This window comes from Diabrotica virgifera, chromosome 10 (assembly GCF_917563875.1).
Source record: "Diabrotica virgifera virgifera chromosome 10, PGI_DIABVI_V3a".
Classification (NCBI taxonomy): Eukaryota; Metazoa; Arthropoda; class Insecta; order Coleoptera; family Chrysomelidae; genus Diabrotica; species Diabrotica virgifera.
Genome location: NC_065452.1, coordinates 123956850 through 123977417, shown reverse-complemented (window position 1 = coordinate 123977417; position 20568 = coordinate 123956850). Strand labels below are relative to the sequence as shown.

At 33.1% G+C, this 20568-nt stretch overlaps 1 protein-coding gene across 1 annotated transcript in view; it reads left to right on the top strand.

The window, feature by feature from the left end:
• LOC126878626 (sodium- and chloride-dependent GABA transporter 1) overlaps positions 1 to 20568 on the top strand; it is a 120966-nt gene that overhangs the window by 84984 nt on the left and 15414 nt on the right. Inside the window, exons 8-9 of the mRNA XM_050641453.1 lie at positions 8732 to 8935; positions 11700 to 11867. Coding sequence (XP_050497410.1) covers positions 8732 to 8935; positions 11700 to 11867 — 372 coding nt within the window. The remainder of the gene's footprint in view (positions 1 to 8731; positions 8936 to 11699; positions 11868 to 20568) is intronic.

Sequence of the window (20568 nt, the reverse complement as noted above, 5' to 3'; positions counted from 1 at the left end):
TAACTTTAATGTTTTTACTATTGGGTGTACTTATCTTATTAGTGGATTGAATCATCAGAACAAGATTCAATATCGATTTCTGGAATTAGATTTGAAGGACTTAATATAGAGGAGATCATATTTCTAATATTTTCTTCTAAATTGTAATTTGTTTCGGATGAATCTGAATTAACTACTTGTTTAACTACGGTTATTATCTGACTTGTTAGTTTTTCCTTATATTGGATAAAGTCATCTCTGTGAGGATTTGGTATGATGGGATTATGTGAAGATTTGGTTTTTTTTGATTGAAAATGGGAAAAAGTAGGCAGAGACGGAGAAATAGGTGGAGACTCCGGAGCGGATGGCTTACGCTTTTTCACTTGTCTTTTGGGTGAAGTATTTCGAACAATGGGTTTACGTAGCAAAAAGCTAGAATTTGGAGTTTGGGACGTACTGGGGAGTGGCAGAGAGGGAAAATTAGTGGAATTATTAAGAACTGAAAATCTATTATTTGTAGAAATCTTGGCATAAGATGGATTATCATGCAATCTTTCAGCTTCTTTAAATGTAATATTTTCCCTGGCCATAAGTTGTTTGATATTTTTTTGTTTCTTATATACTGGACAATCTCTGGATGTAGAGCAGTGTTCATTATTTTGGCAATAAATGCAGAATTTTTCGCAAGAAGAGTCTGACGTATGATTTAGGCTAGAACAGTTTCGACAGTGAGAAGATTTGGTTTTACATTGCTTGGCAGAATGCCCATATCGCAAGCAATTAAAACATTGAACAACGGGGAATATATATGGTTCTACAGAGAAATTGCATAAATTAATTGTTATATTTTGAGGAAGTTCATTTCCTACAAATTGAACAATAACCATTTGTCTGTTTACATATGAAATATTACCGTCTTTATCTGTTACCTTTCGTTTCATGCGTTGGACTTGAACCACCTCTTTATGAGATATTATGGCATTTTTTAAATATTCCTCAGAAAAGTATGTGTCAATATTCCTCAACACACCCTTCTTGTGTGTAAAAAATTTGGGTATATACGCTACTAAGTTATTATTAGACATAATTTTATTATTAACTAGATAATTAGCTTTTTCATAAGACTTAAAAATAACTTTAACGCGATTAAGACCAATCGATTTGATATCAAGAACATCGGATTTTATATAATTGTCAGTCAACAAAACGTGACCAATCCGGATTGGGAAAATTCTTCCCAAATGCTTATCAGTACTCTCAATATATACAAAATATGGACCTTTATCCTCAGTTCTATATCTATTATTTAAATCTATAAAATTATTTACATACCTATCCTCCTCTGCGTCCTTATTTTCGGGTGGCGAAGTGCCACCCGAGGTCTCATCCATTATATATTTTTTTAATCACTTACCTAACCTACCTATTATAAACAATAAAGAAAATTAACAAAAGGAACACTAATTAACACAATAACACACAATACACCGAGAACTGCTCGTTTGTATCGTTAAAATCAAACTATTAAAATGCGGAGAATAAAAATTCGTGTCCACACTTTGACAATTATTTGACGTTGCAATATGTATGTGTGTACAACAATTGTATACAAAGATACATGAAAGAACTTCTTCTTCTTATGGTGCCTATCCGTTACGGATGTTGGACACTAACATGGCTATTCTGACTTTGTTGACTGCTGCCCTGAAAAGTCCGGTAGTGGTTAAGTTAAACCATTTTCGCAGGTTATGCAGCCAGGATATCCTTCTTCGTCCTGGACCTCTTTTCCTATGCACTTTACCTTGAATTATGGTCCGAAGTAGGTCATATCGTTGTTCATTGCGCATTATATGGCCCAGGTATTCCAGTTTGCGACGTTTTATGGTTACGACTAGTTCGCGCTCTTTACCCATTCTATGTAGAACTTCTTCGTTGGTAACTCTGTCTATCCAGGAAATCCTCAACATGCGTCTATGGCACCACATCTCAAATGATTCGAGTCTCTTCAGTGATGCTTCAGTTAAGGTCCATGACTCCACGCCATATAAAAGAACGGAGAATACGTAGTATTTTAGTAAACGAACCTTTATTTCCAATTTTATATCGTGACTGTTAAATTTTTTTTTCATTTTGACGAAAGCTGATCTTGCCTTCTCGATCCTTATCTTAATTTCCGTCGATTGGTCCCACTGTTCATTTAAGTTTGCACCCAAATAACAAAAGTTGGTGATTTGTGTTATAGGTTGTTGGTTAACTAGTAATTGACCAGGTGGTACCCTATTTTTGCTTATAACCATGTATTTGGTTTTTTTGATGTTAAAATCAAGCCCAAACCTGCTACTTACTTCTGCCACCCTGGAGACAAGTGTCTGCAGACCTTCAAGACTGTCTGCAAAAATGACAGTATCATCAGCGTATCTTATGTTGTTCAATCGTTCTCCGTTTATAAGTATTCCCTCGTCTATGTCCGTTAGCGCTAGGTTCATAATGTGCTCTGAATATGTATTGAACAGTAATGGGGACAATATACATCCCTGTCGCACACCTCTTTTTATCTTTATGTCGTCTGTTAACTGATCCCCTACTCTAACAGCTGCAGTTTGTTCGTAATAGATATTGTTTATTATACGGCGATCTCTGCTGTCTAGACCAATTGAATTTAATATTTTCATAAGTTGGTCATGTTTTATTTATAAAAGAACTTAAGAAACAAATAAAACAGTAAAATAATTTAAAATAAAAATGTATACCATTTTTATTCGGTTGCAATGCGAAGGAAAAACAATCTTACTTTTCAATTAGAATACGGAGCGCAGTCCAGTCTCCTGAATCGCGATTTTCGGCTCTTATTGGAGCCTCATCGGAGAGAACGTAGGCACTGTTCTCCATACTCCAATTGACCAGCACCGAGAGCTTTTCCCACCCATTGCAACTGAAGTGAAGGTACTAGGTGACTAGCGCCATCTGGCAGTTGAAAGATGAAGTTTGTTTTCAGTCCTAATAGTAAAGTCAATCCTGATAATTTTTTTTGAGATTTATGTTACAAATGTTACAAGAATCAATAATTTTATCAATTACTTAGTTCTTGTCGCGTATTGATATTTTCTCGATAAACCATTTCTTTTAATCGACCCCATAGGGAATAGTCGACAGGGTTACAATCAGGGGATCTAGGTGGTCATGCATGAGGCCCTCCGCGTCCTATCCACCTATTTCCATAAGTTACATGAAGATATTGACGAACAGCAACTGAGAAATGGGGTGATGCGTGATGCCCCATCGTACATAAAGTACATATCTCGGGCGGCTATATTGGCAAGTAGATTCGGCAAAATATTTTGTAAAATATGATAATGCAAAAAAGTACAGTGTAAGAAACACAAATAAATAATAACGATGGCGAACGAATTGTCAAATTATGTACTCAAACAACGAAAATGTCAAATTATCCTTTTTATACACATACATAGTATTAATACATGGTGAGAAGGTAGTGATGCAAAAAATGACGAGAAAAATATTTGTTTTTGTTTTTGTTTAATTTAGGTTTATTTGTTTATCTTTTTTTTGACAAACAAATATTATACAGGATGATGTTTTAGTATTATTCAAAACAACCTGTTCCTTTTAAAATTCTGGAAATTGGCTAAAAATGTTGTATTATTTAAAACGTATAGCACGAGCAGTGGTAGGATTTTTACTTATAAATTAAATACACTGCGATGCAAAAAAATCGATCCACTAAAAATTTGGTCATTTTTGAAGTTTCGAAATTCCTAAACCTGTTGTTAGATTTAAGCGATTTTTTTACCACGTTATAGCCTTATTCATTGACAATATCGCTGTAATAATGTTGTTGCTAGACAGTCAAACTGTCATTGTATACTGAGTGTACGAATCAAACTGTTTTTTCTCAAAGTTCGCATCAACTTGTGGACTATTCTAGCACTTATAAAATACTGAAATTAAAACCTAACTATAGCCCCAGGTTTTCTTAACATTTTGTCTTTCGATTCATTCGCTTATGTTGGATAATAAAAAAGTTAGGTATTTTAACAACTGGCCATGTTCGTCATCAGTACAGGGTTTTTTTGAAATAAGGGCGGCAAACTTTAAGGGGTAATTTTACACATGAAAATAATGACAGTTTGCTTAATAATCATATGTCCGCAAACGCTTCGTTTCCGAGATACGGGATGTTCAATATTTTTTACAAACTGACAATTTATTTATTGCTTTAAAACCAGTTGAGATATGCAAATCAAATTTGGTGGGTTTTAAGACGTAGTTATTGCACATTTTTTGACATACAATTAAGAATTTTATATTCACCATTGGCGTGCGTACGGGTAATATTATGGGTCATAATACTCGTTTGCGCGCCAATGCTGAATATAAAATTCTTAATTGTATGTCAAAAAATGTGCAATAAATACGTCTTAAAACCCACCAAATTTGATTTGCATATCTGAACTGGTTTTAAAGCAATAAATAAATCGTCAGTTTGTAAAAAAATATTGACCATCCCGTATCTCGGAAACGAAGCGTTTGCGGACATATGATTATAAAGCAAATTGTCATTATTTTCTCATGTAAAATGACCCCTTAAATTTGTCACACTTATTTAGAAACACCCTGTGCTGATGGCCAGTTGTTAACGTACCCAACTTTTTCGTTATCCAATATAAGCGAATGAATCGAAAGACAAAATGTTAAGAAAACCTGGGGCTATAGTTAGGTTTTAATTTCAGTAATTTATAAATGCTAGAATAGTCCACAGGGTGATGCGAACTTTGAGAAAAGGGCACAGTTTGATTCGTACACCCGGTATACAATGACAGTTTGACTGTCTAGCAACAATATTATTACAGCGATATTGTCAATGAATAAGGCTATAACGTGGTAAAAAAATCGCTTAAATAGAACAACAGGTTTAGGAATTTCGAAACTTCAAAAATGACCAAATTTTTAGTGGATTGGTTTTTTTGCATCTGAGTGTATTTGTTCAAAAAAAATTAATTTTTGTAATAAAAGTTAATTTTTTTAAATCTATAGTTCACTTCACCAATCTTTTAATTCATAGTCAAATTTGATTTTTTTATAAAAAATTAAGTAATCCTGTGGGGAAAAAAATAGGTATGCCATATTTTAATTACCTATTTGTCTAATTTGTAAAATTCTTATTAGAGTTTTCAAAAACCGTATACAGGGTGAAATTTTTTTCTAAGACCAAAACAAACTAATTTTTTAAAGCCGGACCTGATTTTTTTCTAGTTTGAATAAATCAGTTGATTGGGTGGTAATAGTGTAACGATTGACCAAAACAAGAGACACATCGACCTTGCGGTTCAAAAATTATGACGAATAAAAATTTCTGTAAAAATTAACAACTCGCCTTGTAAATTATTAAACAATGGGAGCAGACACTTTTTAATGGTCATTTGATATTCCCCATAGAGGCCTGCATACGAGGTAGGAGTATGTACAGTTCCTCATGACTCACTCTGTATAGGCCAACATTGTTATCCGGAGCAGAAAACTGGATCCTAAACAGAAGACACCAGAGTAGGATACAAGCAGCAGAGATAAAATACCTCAGAAGAACGATAGGGTCAAGAAGGACAGACAGACTCGGAAATGATGAAATAAGAAATATACTTAAAATCAAACCGTTACTTGATACAATAAACAAGAATAAATCAGCAGGTTCGGTCATCTTACACGAATTGCCAGTAACAGACAAGTGAAAAGAGTGTGGGAAGCTAAATCAATAGGAAAAATAGAAAAGGCAAACCAATAAAACAGTGGAACAGCGACATAGTTAATATATTACAATATAAGTGCAAATCTTGACAAGAAACACAAATGGCAAAGTACAGGAAAGCATGGAGAAAATTTATCAAAGGCTAGAACCACCTCCCTCTACACCTAGAAGAGCAACGATTAGTATGTATAATTTTTTTTGCACAATCGACATGATCAAATTTACGAACAATCTCTGTCATACTGCTGCAGACTGACTTGTTTGTGTGCCGTCAAATCGCACCGATTTGGTCGAATGGTGCGAATACATGATTAAATTACGTTGAATTTTGTAGTATTCGACCAAATAGTACTGCGGCCTTGGAACGTAAGTGGCGGGCTTTACACTTAGCGCTGTGGCGTAGCGTAGTGGGTGCGGTCCTCCCCGGGCGGCACTTTTTAGGGGGCGGCAAAATTTAACAATAAATAATAAATATATTTTGTACATATTTGAACCATTATATATTTTTATCGCAACTACAAATTAGGACCGATTGAAAGGAGCACGAAATTTTTCATTACTTATTTTGTGACGAATTCGAGGAAAAATATTTACAAACAAGGGGACTTGGCATAAGATTTTGCGCTCAGAAAGTAAATGCCCTGCAGATGATATTGACATAGAACATATAGGAATGGGCAAATGGCGCTGTAGGTTATGCAAAAAATATGTGTGAAGAACTTGGAATTTTCATAAAACCTCTGAGGCGCATAACAAGAAAGCATATTTTGATGACGGAACTAGAGATGCTAACTTGTCTTGTGAAAATGAATTGAGACGAAAGCTGCTTTCTTCGTTAGGGCTTGTTCGTGTAAGAGCGGTTTGCCAACGTCGCCGCCGCGATTTACCTGTTTTCCCCCTATTTTCCTTGGTATTAGGGTGAAATTTCAAAGGCGGCATTAGGGTGACATCAAATAAAACAGGTAAACCGCGCAGTTGACGTTGGCAAACCGCCTGCATATAAACAAGCCCTTAGATAGAGTTATTGTAGAAATTCGTGAGCGTTTTCAACAGCTACAAAAATTAAGGTGATACAGTAGCGATCAACAGGTAGCCAAAACGCGTTCCAAAATTGCGGCTGTCATTTTGAATATTTTTTCGAGATATTTGGCACACGTATTCGTAATATAATAAAGAATGGCGGTACAGAGCCCAATTTGAAAAATATATTAATATGTGGAAATTACTCTGTAATTAAATACAATATTAAAAAAACGAGCCTGTACCGCCATTAAGAAGAACAAAAAATTACACTTTCTTGAAAAATAAACTTTTTTATCCGATGCCTAGATTTGGTGTCATTTTGGAACTACTAATGAAATAAAAAATTTTAGTACAGTCAAACCCGCTTATTAGAATACCTGTTAAAGGAATATCTCGCTTTAAGGAATATAAATTTGCTGTCCCGAAACGTTTCTACTAGCCACCAATGATCGGTTATAAGAATATCCCTGTTATAAGAATACTTTTGATTGGCACGAAGGCTATTCCAATAAGCGGGTTCCAAAATGACACAAAATCTAGGCATCGGATAAAAAAGTTTATTTGAAGAAAGTGTATTTTTTTGTTCTTCTTAATGGCGGTACAGGCTCATTTTTTAATATTGTATTTAATTACAGAGTAATTTCCACATATTAATATATTTTTCAAATTGGGCTCTGTACCGCCATTCTTTATTATATTACGAATACGTGTGCCAAATATCTCGAAAAAATATTCAAAATTACAGCCGCAATCTTGGAACGCGTTTTGGCTACCTGTTGACCGCTCCTGTTTCCTCTTAACGGATAAGTTTGCTTATCTAACACCGGCCATATTATTAGATCCAGACAACACTGAATGTAATCTAGACTACGCATCTGACGAAATTGATCAGCAGGATTTCAAGCTGGAAAGACTTCGAAAATAAATTGATTAATGCAGACTTACTTAAATTATTTAAATTTATTGTTAAATCCAAGCTGGAAGATAGTCTATCCAAAATTTTAATAACGTTCCGAATATTTTTCACAGTTGCTATAAGCAATGCTAGCTGTGACAGAATTTTTCAAAATTGAAATTGATTAAAAATTATTTAAGATCGACAATGAGTACTCTAAGACTAACTAATTTGGCTATTTGTCTATTGATCAAGAGGTGTGTGATGCGATAGACATTGACGGTGCAATAAAAGACTTTGCTCTTAAAAAAACTGGACGTATAAATTTTTAATTGAAGACGGAAGCTTTGTTTTTAATTCTAACAAATACTCCTATTACTTGTCAATAAAAATAAAAATATAACATTACAGTATCGTTCTAGTTCTAATTAAAATTGATACCCCATAGGTACTTAAGTTATATCAATGTATCTAATTGGTTAAAGTAAAAGAGTATTTGTAATAATAAACGTGACTGTAAAACTTAGATAAACTTTTTATTTAAAATCTAACCTGTATAATGCAAAATAATGATGACCGTTCTCGCCGAAAAGGTCTCTATAATAATGAATGTATGTATGTAACGTATCTTCTTCTTAAAGTTCCCTCTCCTATCGGAGGTTGGATATCATAATGGCTATGGTCACTTTGTTGGCTGCTGCTCTGAATAGTTGTAATGAACTACAGTTAAACCATTCTCTAAGGTTCCTCAGCCAGGAGATGCGTCTTCTTCCTATGCCTCTTCTTCCTTGGATCCTTCCTTGCATAATAATTCTCAGCAACTCATATTTTTCTCCTCTGGTAATGTGACCCAAATATTCCAGTTTTCTAGTAACGTATAGTATACATTAAATTAAAATACCTGAATAAAGGGCGGCAAAATTGTCTTCCGCCCCGGGCATCCGACACCCACGCTACGCCACTGACTTAGCAAATATAATGTTTTTTTATCTAACTTTTACATACAGTCTTTAATGAGACATTCTGTATGGCGCATTAGAAATATGACTTTATTTCGAAATCTCTTTCAGGGAGGGATGTATGTATTCCAAATATTAGATTCGTATGCTGTTAGTGGATTTTGTCTGCTGTTTCTAATATTCTTTGAGTGCATTGCTATATCCTGGGCATTTGGAGTAAACAAATTTTACGACGGCATCAAAGATATGATTGGATACTATCCAATAAGCTGGTGGAAGTTTTGTTGGACTATTGCAACGCCTTTTATTTGCGTAGTAAGTATAACATTTTATCAAAAATATTATTCTTCTTATAACTTGCATTCATGTGATGGTTAAGGTGGTGATTTTTACATCACACCGTAATCATTGACCGTGATATTTGAATAACGGTGATTTTAAACGGTGATCACGCTCATCGTTCTTTTATGTACAGTAACAGGTAGACATAATCATTGTAAACTAAACTACACGATCGCGATTACCCTGTATTAGGTAGTACCTCGACAGGATATCCAAAACACAAACGGCAATGGAAATACAGATGCTGGGTATCGGTCTTTCCATTGCTCAAATTCCAAGGTCTGTCCCAAAAACCAAGGTGAACGATGTATCAAGGCAGGTTGCAAAACTTAAATGGAATTTCGCCGGCCACACTCTGCGGCAAAAAGATGAAAGGTGGAATAAGCGAATTCTACACTGGCGACCATGGAACAGAAAAGAAAAAGAGGAAGACCACAGATGAGATGGACGGACGACCTTAAGAGGACGGCAGGAAAGGACTGGATGTAGATCGCCTAGAATAGAGACCAATGGAGATTAACATGGGAGGCCTATGCCCAGGTAAGGAATGGGCGTTTAAGGCTGATTAGATAGATAGATAGAGGTAGTACCTTAGTACTATAAAAACATATTGCTGATATTGAATAATATGTTTAACTAACGAAACTAAATGGTTTGAATTATAATATAAATTTACAATACTAACAATAAAGGATTCCATTAGAAAAGCACTATAAAACTGTCATGACAGCGCTTCCTCTTTAAATGAAACTGAAAATAACTCAAAAAATCCTAAAATTCACCGTTGGTGAATCCCCAGATGTTAGTCGCCGTTCTCCAAATCACATTCACTTAGAATAATGTAATATTTATTATCTGAACACGTTTTGTCAGACGGTGACAGTTAAATTGATATCTGATATATCTGATCACTGCTTAAGGTCATTGAAGTTAGCCAGGAACGATTGCTATCAGTGATTTATAAATCACGGTGACTGAATCACGGGTAGTGAAATCACGTCCCATTATAGTTATACCCTAATAACACCAAACATTCCATGTATGTTCCTAGAATGTACACACAGGATATTGAAAACATTCCTGGAATGTCCTTAAAAGCACAAGAATATCCCCTAAATGTCCCAGGAAAGTCCTCTGTCAGCATTTTAAACATTCCTTGAATGTCTTGTTGGAACATTCCATGAATGTCTACGAATGTTCTTTGGAAATTCACAGTATATTTTTTATACATTCCCTGGATATAGTCGCTGATGTGACATAATACCTCCGATTTGTTTTTTCATGAGTTTTGTAAGAGAGACTAAAAACTTTTTTTATAGTCACCTCCTATTTTCATATGATATTTTTGACATGTTCTGTAGTAAATTCAACTATCTATTTACTACAAAACATGTTAAAATTTACATGTGAAAACAGGAGATGACCCTAAAAATGGTTTTTCGTCTCCTACAAAATTCATGAAAAAGCAGATAGGAGGTATTGTCACATCACCTACGATATACAAGAAGTATATGTGGTCATACCAAATAATACATCCTTGATAAATATAAACATTTTTATTGCACAAAATCTTGTCATATATTTTTTTTTAAATCATCACTACGATGATGATTCAATGTATTGAATTGTACATTACAATTACAATCTGGTCATAACTGACCAATGAGCAATTTTAATTTACCCTAAATTACTACTGTTCCTTAAAATGAAGAGCTTACCCCATAGCGTCTCTTATCTAATCTAACAAGATCGATCACTATTCTAACATACACAGGCACACAAACACTATGCTCTGCTTTTCACTATCACCTATCACTCAAACTATGTAGTTCAAAAGGCTTTGTCCTCTTCAATCTTCTAGTTTGCCCAGTAGAATCGAGGAGTTCGATTTCCTCAATATTCTTGTAGGTACTTATGAAGTTGTTGCTCCTGACTTCCAACTTTAAAAACAAATCCAGCTGTAAAATATTTATGTGCCTGAAGGCTTTTTATGCTTTCATCTGCTGCTTAGAGTAATAACTGTGAGACTCCACCTGATATGTATAAATATCTATAATAGTAATTTGATGGAATCCACTTTACAGTAAAATCCAATTCTGACTGAATTGTATATTTATCTAAATCCCCAATTATTATTTTCAGCTTCAATAAATATCTAAAACAATAAAAGAAATAATATTATTGCTTGCCAAATTCATCAAAATTGATAAATATCAGGGAAAAATGAACAGTAAATAAAAATTGTTTCCCCTACCTTTCTCCAACCCAACATCTGGAGTTTCCAATAATAATTTCCTTAAATAATCACTTTGCATTGTGGTAAAGTTTATAAAGTTCACAAAATACAGCAAACGAAATCCAAATGAATCCAAAATAGACAAAATACGACGATAAACAATGAAAAATAGATATTATAAACATAACCTCTGTAACTGTAACTTTTTGTATGCCATGACCACCAGAAGTCACGTGCCTAATACATAGATACACGCGCGTCAAATTGGAAAATGGACGCAAATTGAATAGTAAATGGCCTCTCTTAAAATATAGGACATTGGTAATATGTTCATAAAATATCTTGTGATAACATTCCACCAATAATTTAATCAGATGTTCACCGAATGTTCCTTGAATGTCCAGGACATTCAAACATTAATAGAACTTTGATAGTACATTCCTGGAATGTTTTGTGTTATTTGGGTAGATGCTTGAAATTTATTTATCACTTGCATTTTAGAGTGTGTTCGTTTTTAACTTGATACAATGGGCTCCAGTTAAATACTTAAATTACGAATTTCCACTTTGGGCCCATTTGTTTGGCTGGACTACAGCACTGACGTCTATGTTATGTATACCAGGATATATGGTCTACATTTGGTATGTCACGCCTGGAGATCGACAAGAGGTAAGTCAAATTTATAGCTAATTTTTTACAACTAATAATAGAGTGATAGAGGCGGTATAACCAATCCCCCACTTACTGACACTGACCAACAACTTCGGGTGGATGAGTTAAAAGTGGTGGGCCCCTAAAGCTAAGAGAATAAACATTTACACAGATAGCCAAGCAGCTATTCTGGCAGTAAAGAACTGCAAAGATGTCCTCAACAACCTAGCAGAAGGCAACACAATGCCTTTAATATGGATACCGGGTCACGAAAGGGTGCATGAGAACGAACGAGCAGATATATTGGCAAAACAAGGTTTGAGAGAAATCTTTCAACAAAACAAGGCTCAGAACCTTTCTGTGGCATAACTAAAAATGCTACGAAAAATGAAGTTTAGAAATGGATAATAAAAAATCATCTAGGTACTCATCACAAACTAAGTAAGGTGAATGAACTATGCTGTACAAAGTGCGAAATTCAAGAAGAGGCCATACACATACTATGCCTTTGCAATGTGCTAAGTGATGTAAGGCAGGAATTCACTGGTCAACTGAGATTTGAACCAGAAGCGATCGTAAAACTACCAATAAGAAATATGTTGGCCTTCGTTGAAGCCACAAAACCCATTAAAATTTAAGGAAAAGAACAAGGTATGCTATAAAGGCCTTACGATCAAGTGCCAGAGACTAGCGGGGCACTCTTTTGTTATAAGGTCGGAAATAAAGTTTCACGATAAGATCCAATATCGATACTTTTAAGGTATTGAGTATTGTATTGGTTATGCCAATGAAGTATCGTATCGAGTATCGATATCGGCAATACTTTCTTATAAAAATATCGTATTGATATTGATTTCGATACGATATCGATACAATACTCGATAAAATATCGACATAAAAGGAGTATACATCTGAGCTGAGCTGAAATTATACATCTTTATGCCCACTTTGGCATGCTTAGCAAATGGACATTATTCTAAAAATATTACGAATATTTATTATAACTTGTATGTATATTCTTATAAAGATTGAAATGGCTGAATGCTTCTTTGAAAGTCGACAAATACTTATTAATTCCCACATAACAATTTCATGTTCTTAGTAAATTCATAGAACATACTTTTCAGAAAAAGTATATACTGAGAATATGCGTAATTACCATTGCGAATGTGCAGAGCAGATACTGAGTATATACTACATTACAGTACTTAAACGTTCTATGTATATACTTAGAATGTACTACCGCACTTCTTTTCAGTATATACCAAGTATGGTGGCTCCCGTCCTCTGAGCCACCCTGGATACTTAGGGGTGGTTACCCCGACTATGAGGGTTGATGTAGTAAATATAGTTCGTTGTTAAGACATTTATTTACACATTAAATATATCACAGAAAGTAACTGGTGGTATATTATGTACTTGAAATCGATGTTACCCCGTCGAATCACAACTGCCAATTGATTTATCTGTTCTCGTAAAAATATAATTAAAGTCGGTTATTGTTTATTTACTGTTTTGGTAAGCCGAGGTGACCGTGATTCAAAGTGCTGACTGTTAATAAACACCCACTGAATATTATTGCAACTCGACCTTGTATCAAATACTAGCATGCATCGATGCAAAAACTAGGTTAATCGTATTTATTAAAACAACCATTACCACGGGCATTTAATTATTAAAAGGTTTATTTTTAATATGATGTTTACTGAGATGCTGTGTATCCCAATTCACAAGAACATACTTTTTAGAACATTCTAAGGACGTGCTATAAACCTTCTATTTATATACTTAGAACGTAGGTACTACCGCACATTTTTTTAGTTTATACCAAGAAAGTACATTTTAGAATATTCCAAGGAAGTGCTATACACCTTCTATTTATATACTTAGAACGAACTACCGTACATCTTTGTAACGGAGAATATATATTTTTAAGAATATTCTAAGAAAGTGCTATCAAGTGCTATATTGATCAGAAGTATGTTTTCAGCATCACCTAATCTCATCTAAGGTTCTACTGGTTCTACCAAATACCTATTATATTTACATATTTTAATTGCAAATGAGAATGTAGTACCTACATTTTACAATATTACTTAAAAAGTAAGTACATATTTATAAATTTTAGTTATTTATATAAATTATTATATAATATTTAGAGAAACTATACTATGTATAAATATCTAAAAATTATATAGTTATATGTACTTACCTAGATACCTACTATTTAAGTAATATTGACTTACCAAAATAGATATTTTGAAGCACCGCAAACAAAATAAAGAGATTATGTATGTTCTTTAGTCCTAGTAGTTTATCATTCGTCTTCATCCTTAACACTGCATAGATACAAATAATGCCTGTTTTCGTTTTCATATTTTACCGTTCTTTCCTACCCCTGATCCATTCAGATAAGAAATGGTCAGAATAAGACGATATATGTATTGTGGAATAACAACATCGGTGGTTAGTGTTGCCAAACGAAGGGAAATTTCCCTTTTTGCGGAAATTTTCAACATAAAAGGTGATCAAGGGAAAAAGTTGACTCAAAGAAGAATTTTTGTTCCAGTCCAAATTGTAAAATATTTAAAAAAAATCAAAATATTTGAAAATAATTAAAAATATCTTCTCAGATTTTGTAAAAAGAAGTTGACGGAAAAAGCTTACTCGACGGTTGGCAATACCAAAGCCTTTGGTTGTGGGTTTTGGCACGTTTTGGTTCTGGAATGGCCCATATTGAATTTAATGTACCTAAATTCAAATTCCAACGATGTAAAAATACTCATGATAAACTCGAAATGGTAAGGTCATTTCCATTATGAAAACGAATTTTTAATAATAAACGTTAATACAATTAATGTTTAAACTTTTTTACCATACAACAATTTTGAAATGAAATTCGTCCAATACTACCTACATACATAAATTTTATTAATTATTCTAAAAAATATACAAGCTGATAATCTATAAGACTATTATTATATACCCCATTCCACGAACATACGAAACTCTTGGATTATCGCGACAACGAATATTTTACTGTACAAAATATAAAGAACGAAAGTAAATTGCAAATTATATTGTTCTTTATTGGAGTAATTATCAGAGCAAAATACTTTCGTACTTCTTATGTTGCACACTAAAATATTGGTTGTCGCGATAATCCAAAACAGTCGTATATTCGTGGAATACACCATACTTCTTATACATACATATTATTTTTAAGATATTTTAAAAGTATCTACTTATAAGTATGTATTAGGAATGTACTTATAAGTATGTGTTAAGAATATTCGATAAGCCTGACGATAAGCAGAGTTATGTAGTAATCCAGATTCTCGTTTACGGATGAGTTTGTCTATTATATTGGGATCATAACCATTGTTGACAGCTATTACATAACTCTGCTTATCGTCAGGCTTCCTTTTCTTCCCCCATTTATAGGTCACTACCATTTCACAACACCACTTTATCTGAAAAGATTAAACGCATTATATCCAACTCTTCTGATAACATACATATTTCTTTTAAAGTTGGAAATACTCTTACTCATTTTTTCACAAATACCAAAGATACAGTACACTATATGGACCGTAGTGGAGCTTACAGATTGACTTGTTCCGATTGCGATGCTTCTTATATAGGTAGGATTTATAGATCACTTTCAACCAGATCTGCCGAACATTCCAAAAGAGATAATACATCAGCTTTCTCCCATCACATTAAAGTTAGTAAACACCATCTTACCATCCCTGATGGTGTCAAATTAATTCATAACATCCAGGATAAGAACTCTTTACGGTTGGATTTGTATGAGGACCTTGAGATTTCTAGAGACATGAGGACTAGCCCCAATTGCGTTAACCGCCAAACTACTTTAAATCGACCTTTTACTCCTATCCACCAACAATTATTTCCCTAACAATAATTTTGATATATTTTATAATTCCCCATTTCTTTCTTTTTTTTCCTTTTCTTTTAATCATTTCCTTTACTGTGTTTCCTCTTTCCTTTCACCCCACTAGCATCTAACATTTATTATTTCCTTACTAATCACCCATTAACACCTTTTCAATATGCCCTTGGTTTCTTTTTCTTTCTCTTTCCCCACTTTAACTATACCTTCCTTAACACAGCTTACCCCTTTTCATTTCCAATTTTTCCTTCATATATTTTCCCAAACACAAAGTTATTGCCATCCCTAACACAGTTTACCTTCTTTCCTTTCCAACCTCCTTTATTAAAATTTTTTACCAACCACAAAGTTATATTGCCATGCCTCGTGTCTCTGTCTTTTCGGTTCCCCTTGCACTTCTTTCTCTAGTTATTCTTTTCTTTTTTTTCAACACTATTCATTAACTTCCTTTGACAATATTTCAATCTGTTAGTCCGTTACTAACTATACCATTTTAAATTTTCAGTTTATCAATTTAGTGAATCAGTTCATCTGGAAGTATTTTTTACTTCATATCGAAAATAATCCCAACATTCAACCTGGATTACATAACTTTCATTCAAATGTACACTTTTAAATCCGTAAATCTTTTATAGTATTTTATAAAATATTTCATACATTTCAATTTGTTTATTCCATTACCTTCTATAAATTTCAAATTATCAGTTTACTAATTCAGACAATAAATTTAAATTAGAATATTTTTCAATTTGCAACAACGATCACAACTACAATAATAGGCAACAAACAATACTCTTTCTATTTTTACATCATTATTCTTTTATTTTTACAACATTACTATGTACCTTACCTTTATAAGTCTTGAAGTTGTTCACATTGAATTAATTTTCTTTCACTTTTTATTTCAAATTAAATTAAATATTCGTCTTCTCTCACAACTGTCACCAGTGTGACGTCACTGACTCTTTTATGAGTAACATTTTTATCAATTTAACAGTAACAACAGTTCTTTTTGTAACAGAGAGTAGCCTTTTCGATTTTTCATTATATTCCTAATTTATTGTAATTTAAATTTCACTTAATACAGTTATTGATCTACATTCAGTTTAACTAATAATCTAAATTCTAAAAACACTATTTTATATTCATAACCAAAAATTGACTTCCTGTCTTGTCATGTCACTTCTGTCTAATAATTGGATTGTCATCTCCTTCACCTTTGTGGGTCTGTGTCCATTGAACTGGCAAGAACCACGATTTTTTATCGAGCGCGGAACCATGTTGCCCTTTGAGCACTCCTAACACATAAATTAATCCTTTAACATCGACTTGGAGTCGCTATAAATATTATAGAATTAACATGTAAACCATATTTCTCGATGATACCATTTTCATAAGGTTGCTAGTTCCATGTACTAGGCAGAACGTGAGTATTACCACATTTTTTCTTCAACTAGTCACAATTTTAACCTTTTGCATTCATTCTAACGTGGAAATACTTCGTTCTAGGCACTGAAGATGATCTGATCTAGATCGAAAACATTTTGCAGATCCTTTTGGATGACTTTTAATAGTTTTTAATAAACTTTTTATACCATTGTACAAATGAAGTTTTTTACTTCTGTATGATTTTTTAATTATGGTATACAGCCAGCTACTGGGTATTTTCCCATTGATTTTGTTTTAATATTTAGATATTATTTACTAATTTATTTCAAATGTATCTTATTGTGTTCATGTTTTAATGAAATTAACGCGACCATTCAATGAAATAAAAGAATTTTGACATAATATTCGAAAGTCAAATCAGTAGACAATAACAGTGGTTTTGAATCGTCGTCATGGAAACCAAGATCGTCGTCACGCTAACCAATTTTATTGAAAGTTTGGTTTTGACAACCTTGTCAAAGAATTTATTTGTGTATGTATTTTCATAGTAATTCAATTAATTGATTAAGATTTGGTCATTCTTTAAACGCTCGTAGAAAAAATATTGTTCCTAACTCTTGCGGAAAGTCTCTTTTCCGCACTCGAGTGCTTGCCGAACTCCGCTTCGCGTCGTTCGGCAAACTGCAACCGCGTGCGGAAAAGTATGACTTTCCGCACTTGTTAGGAAAATAACTATTGAAAATACCGGGAAATCCCCGGAGATTCGGAATAAATCGCAATTTAGTATTTGTTAAAAATAATTTTTGAGTCATCTTCACTCACTTCCATAATATTGCCACAAATGCCACATGATAAAAACAGTGTAATCATAACAGTCATTTACTTACTCTCGAGAGTTTCAAATTTAGGCACTCAAGTGTAAAATATTATAACAGCTGATGCTTGGGCTGCAGATCACTTATACTTTTATGTAATAAATAATTATGATCTAAATACCTATTCCACAAAAGATAATAAAACAACTGTGGCGTTTTATTTTTTTCTCGATATCAATATTTTCAATAATATCGAGGCAAGCGTATCGACAATACAAGACTATTGTATTGATTTCAGATAATGAGTATCGTATCGACATTGATATTGCTAAGGTATGTGTTGTATCGGTATCGTATTGGTTTTCGATACGATATCAATACAATATCGATATCTTTATCGAATATCGTGAAACTCTAGTTGGAAAAGGCAGACCAACCGAGAAATAGGTCAATAGCGTAAGCACGTAGATGGAGAAACCACTACATTAAAGATTCATACGGTTATCTTTTGTACATATATCATAGCTACAGCTTGAGAGGGAAGACTACTGAACATTTATATCGGAGTGCTCTAGATCCAGCAGGGTACAAATAACACAGCAGAATCAATGGGCCTCCCAGATCATTAGCAAGCGAAACCGCCAATTAAAATCAAAGGACGCGTTCAGAAAATCTATAATGTTTGTTAAAATATGCACCTGGAACACCAAGACCATTTACAAACAGAAAAAATTTATAACGCCATCCATGAAATGGAGAGAGTGAATATCGATATAATGGGCTCCAGTGAAATGCGATGGCCTGATGCCTGAAAATGTCAAATAAACGAGCACCAAATATATTACTTCGTAAATGCAAAAGGTAAACATAAGCATTGCATAAATTCTATATAAATTCGATTGCCCGATGTCCAAAGTTATCGAAGTCGTGTAGTAAATGATTTAATGGTAGTTGGTAAATAAATACACTTGAAATAACTTTGAACTGACCTAACGTCCTTTATTGAGTTTAACGAACTCACAAGAGTTCAATCCCAATTTTTAGGTTCACGAATAAAACTACAATTCATCAAAAAGGAAAACCTCCAAAAAAATAAAGGAAGGATGAAAATTTGGCAATAGGTAGTTGTAATTGTCTATTATTATATGGGAAAAAGTTTACAATTCTACATCCCCTCTATTTTACAAAAATTGGAAAACACGGGGTGAAAAATTTTTTCTCGGGGGTGAAAAAATATACGTTCAAAATAAGTCCGGAATTGGATAAAATTACTAATTCTAAGTAACTTTTGTTCTATAGAGTTTTTTTACTAAGTCAATATTTTTCGAGTTATTTGCGAGTGAATGTGTTCATTTTTAACCAAAAAAAAAATGTTTTTGGACGGTTTTTCGGAAATAACTCAAATAGTAAGTATTTTAGCAAAAAAATTATTCTTAGCAAAAATATAGCTTATAAAAATTTAAAAAATGGTGTATGCGTGAGGTCTGCAGACCCAATAGAAGCAGAGTTGCAGCTAATGAAATAAATATGTAGGTTCTTCTTCGTCAAATTCCAAATCGAATATTTCAATTTCAAATAACTAAAAAACGGAGCACTTTTCGAGGAAAATTCATTACAACTTGTTTAAAGTGTTTAAAAAAAGGTTTATTTTTGTTTTTTAAAAAACTTCAACATTAAAAGTAAGTGAGTTACGCTCAAAATATTGTTGGTCTCTTTTATTTTTTGATAAAAAAATGGCGAAAATCACCACTTAATTAGCTTCTCAAATAAAATTAATCGTTACCGCTTTACAAGTTACTTTACTTATGTATTGTTTATAATATTATCTATAATTGATGGATTCGACCGTTACTTGATGGAAGTTCATTTTATCTAATAATAAAACACTGAAAACGTTTGTTTTCTATACTTCCACAGAATTTATTATAACTAAGTGACTACAGCTGTTTCGGCAGAGTGCCTTTCTCAAGTGATCACTTGTTCTCAAGTTACCATCACTTAAGAAAGGCACTCTGCCGAAACAGCTGTATTCACTTAGTTATAATAAATTCTGTGGAAGTATAGAAAACAAACGTTTTTAGTGTTTTATTATTAGATATTATCTATAAGTTTCATTGGTTCAAAGTGCTCAGTTTTGAAAAAAATTGGGTTTAAAATAAAACATTTTTTTAATTTTGAAAAAATCGTAAGTGTTTATGGAATTAACTTAAAAACAATCAGGAATACCAAAAATCTCAAGGAGTAATAAAATGTATGTTTTGCTTTCCTGAATATTTTTGATTTTTTTTTTCTTGTTAGACAAAAATTGGTTATACTATGGCTGTTCAAAATTTGCCTAAACTCGTGATTAGCTACTCGTTCAAGTCATTTTTACTACAGCTTTTTCATAACGAAGCACTTTGAACCGATGAAATTTACAGGTCATATAAATAATACATAGACAAAGTAACTTGTGAACTGGTAATATTAAAATGTATATGTGATGCTAATTAGGGGGTGATTCTCAAGATTTTTTTACTAAAAAATAAAAGGGACCAACAATATTTGGAGCGTAATTGACTTACTTTTAATGTTACAAGTTTTTTTAAAACAAAAATAA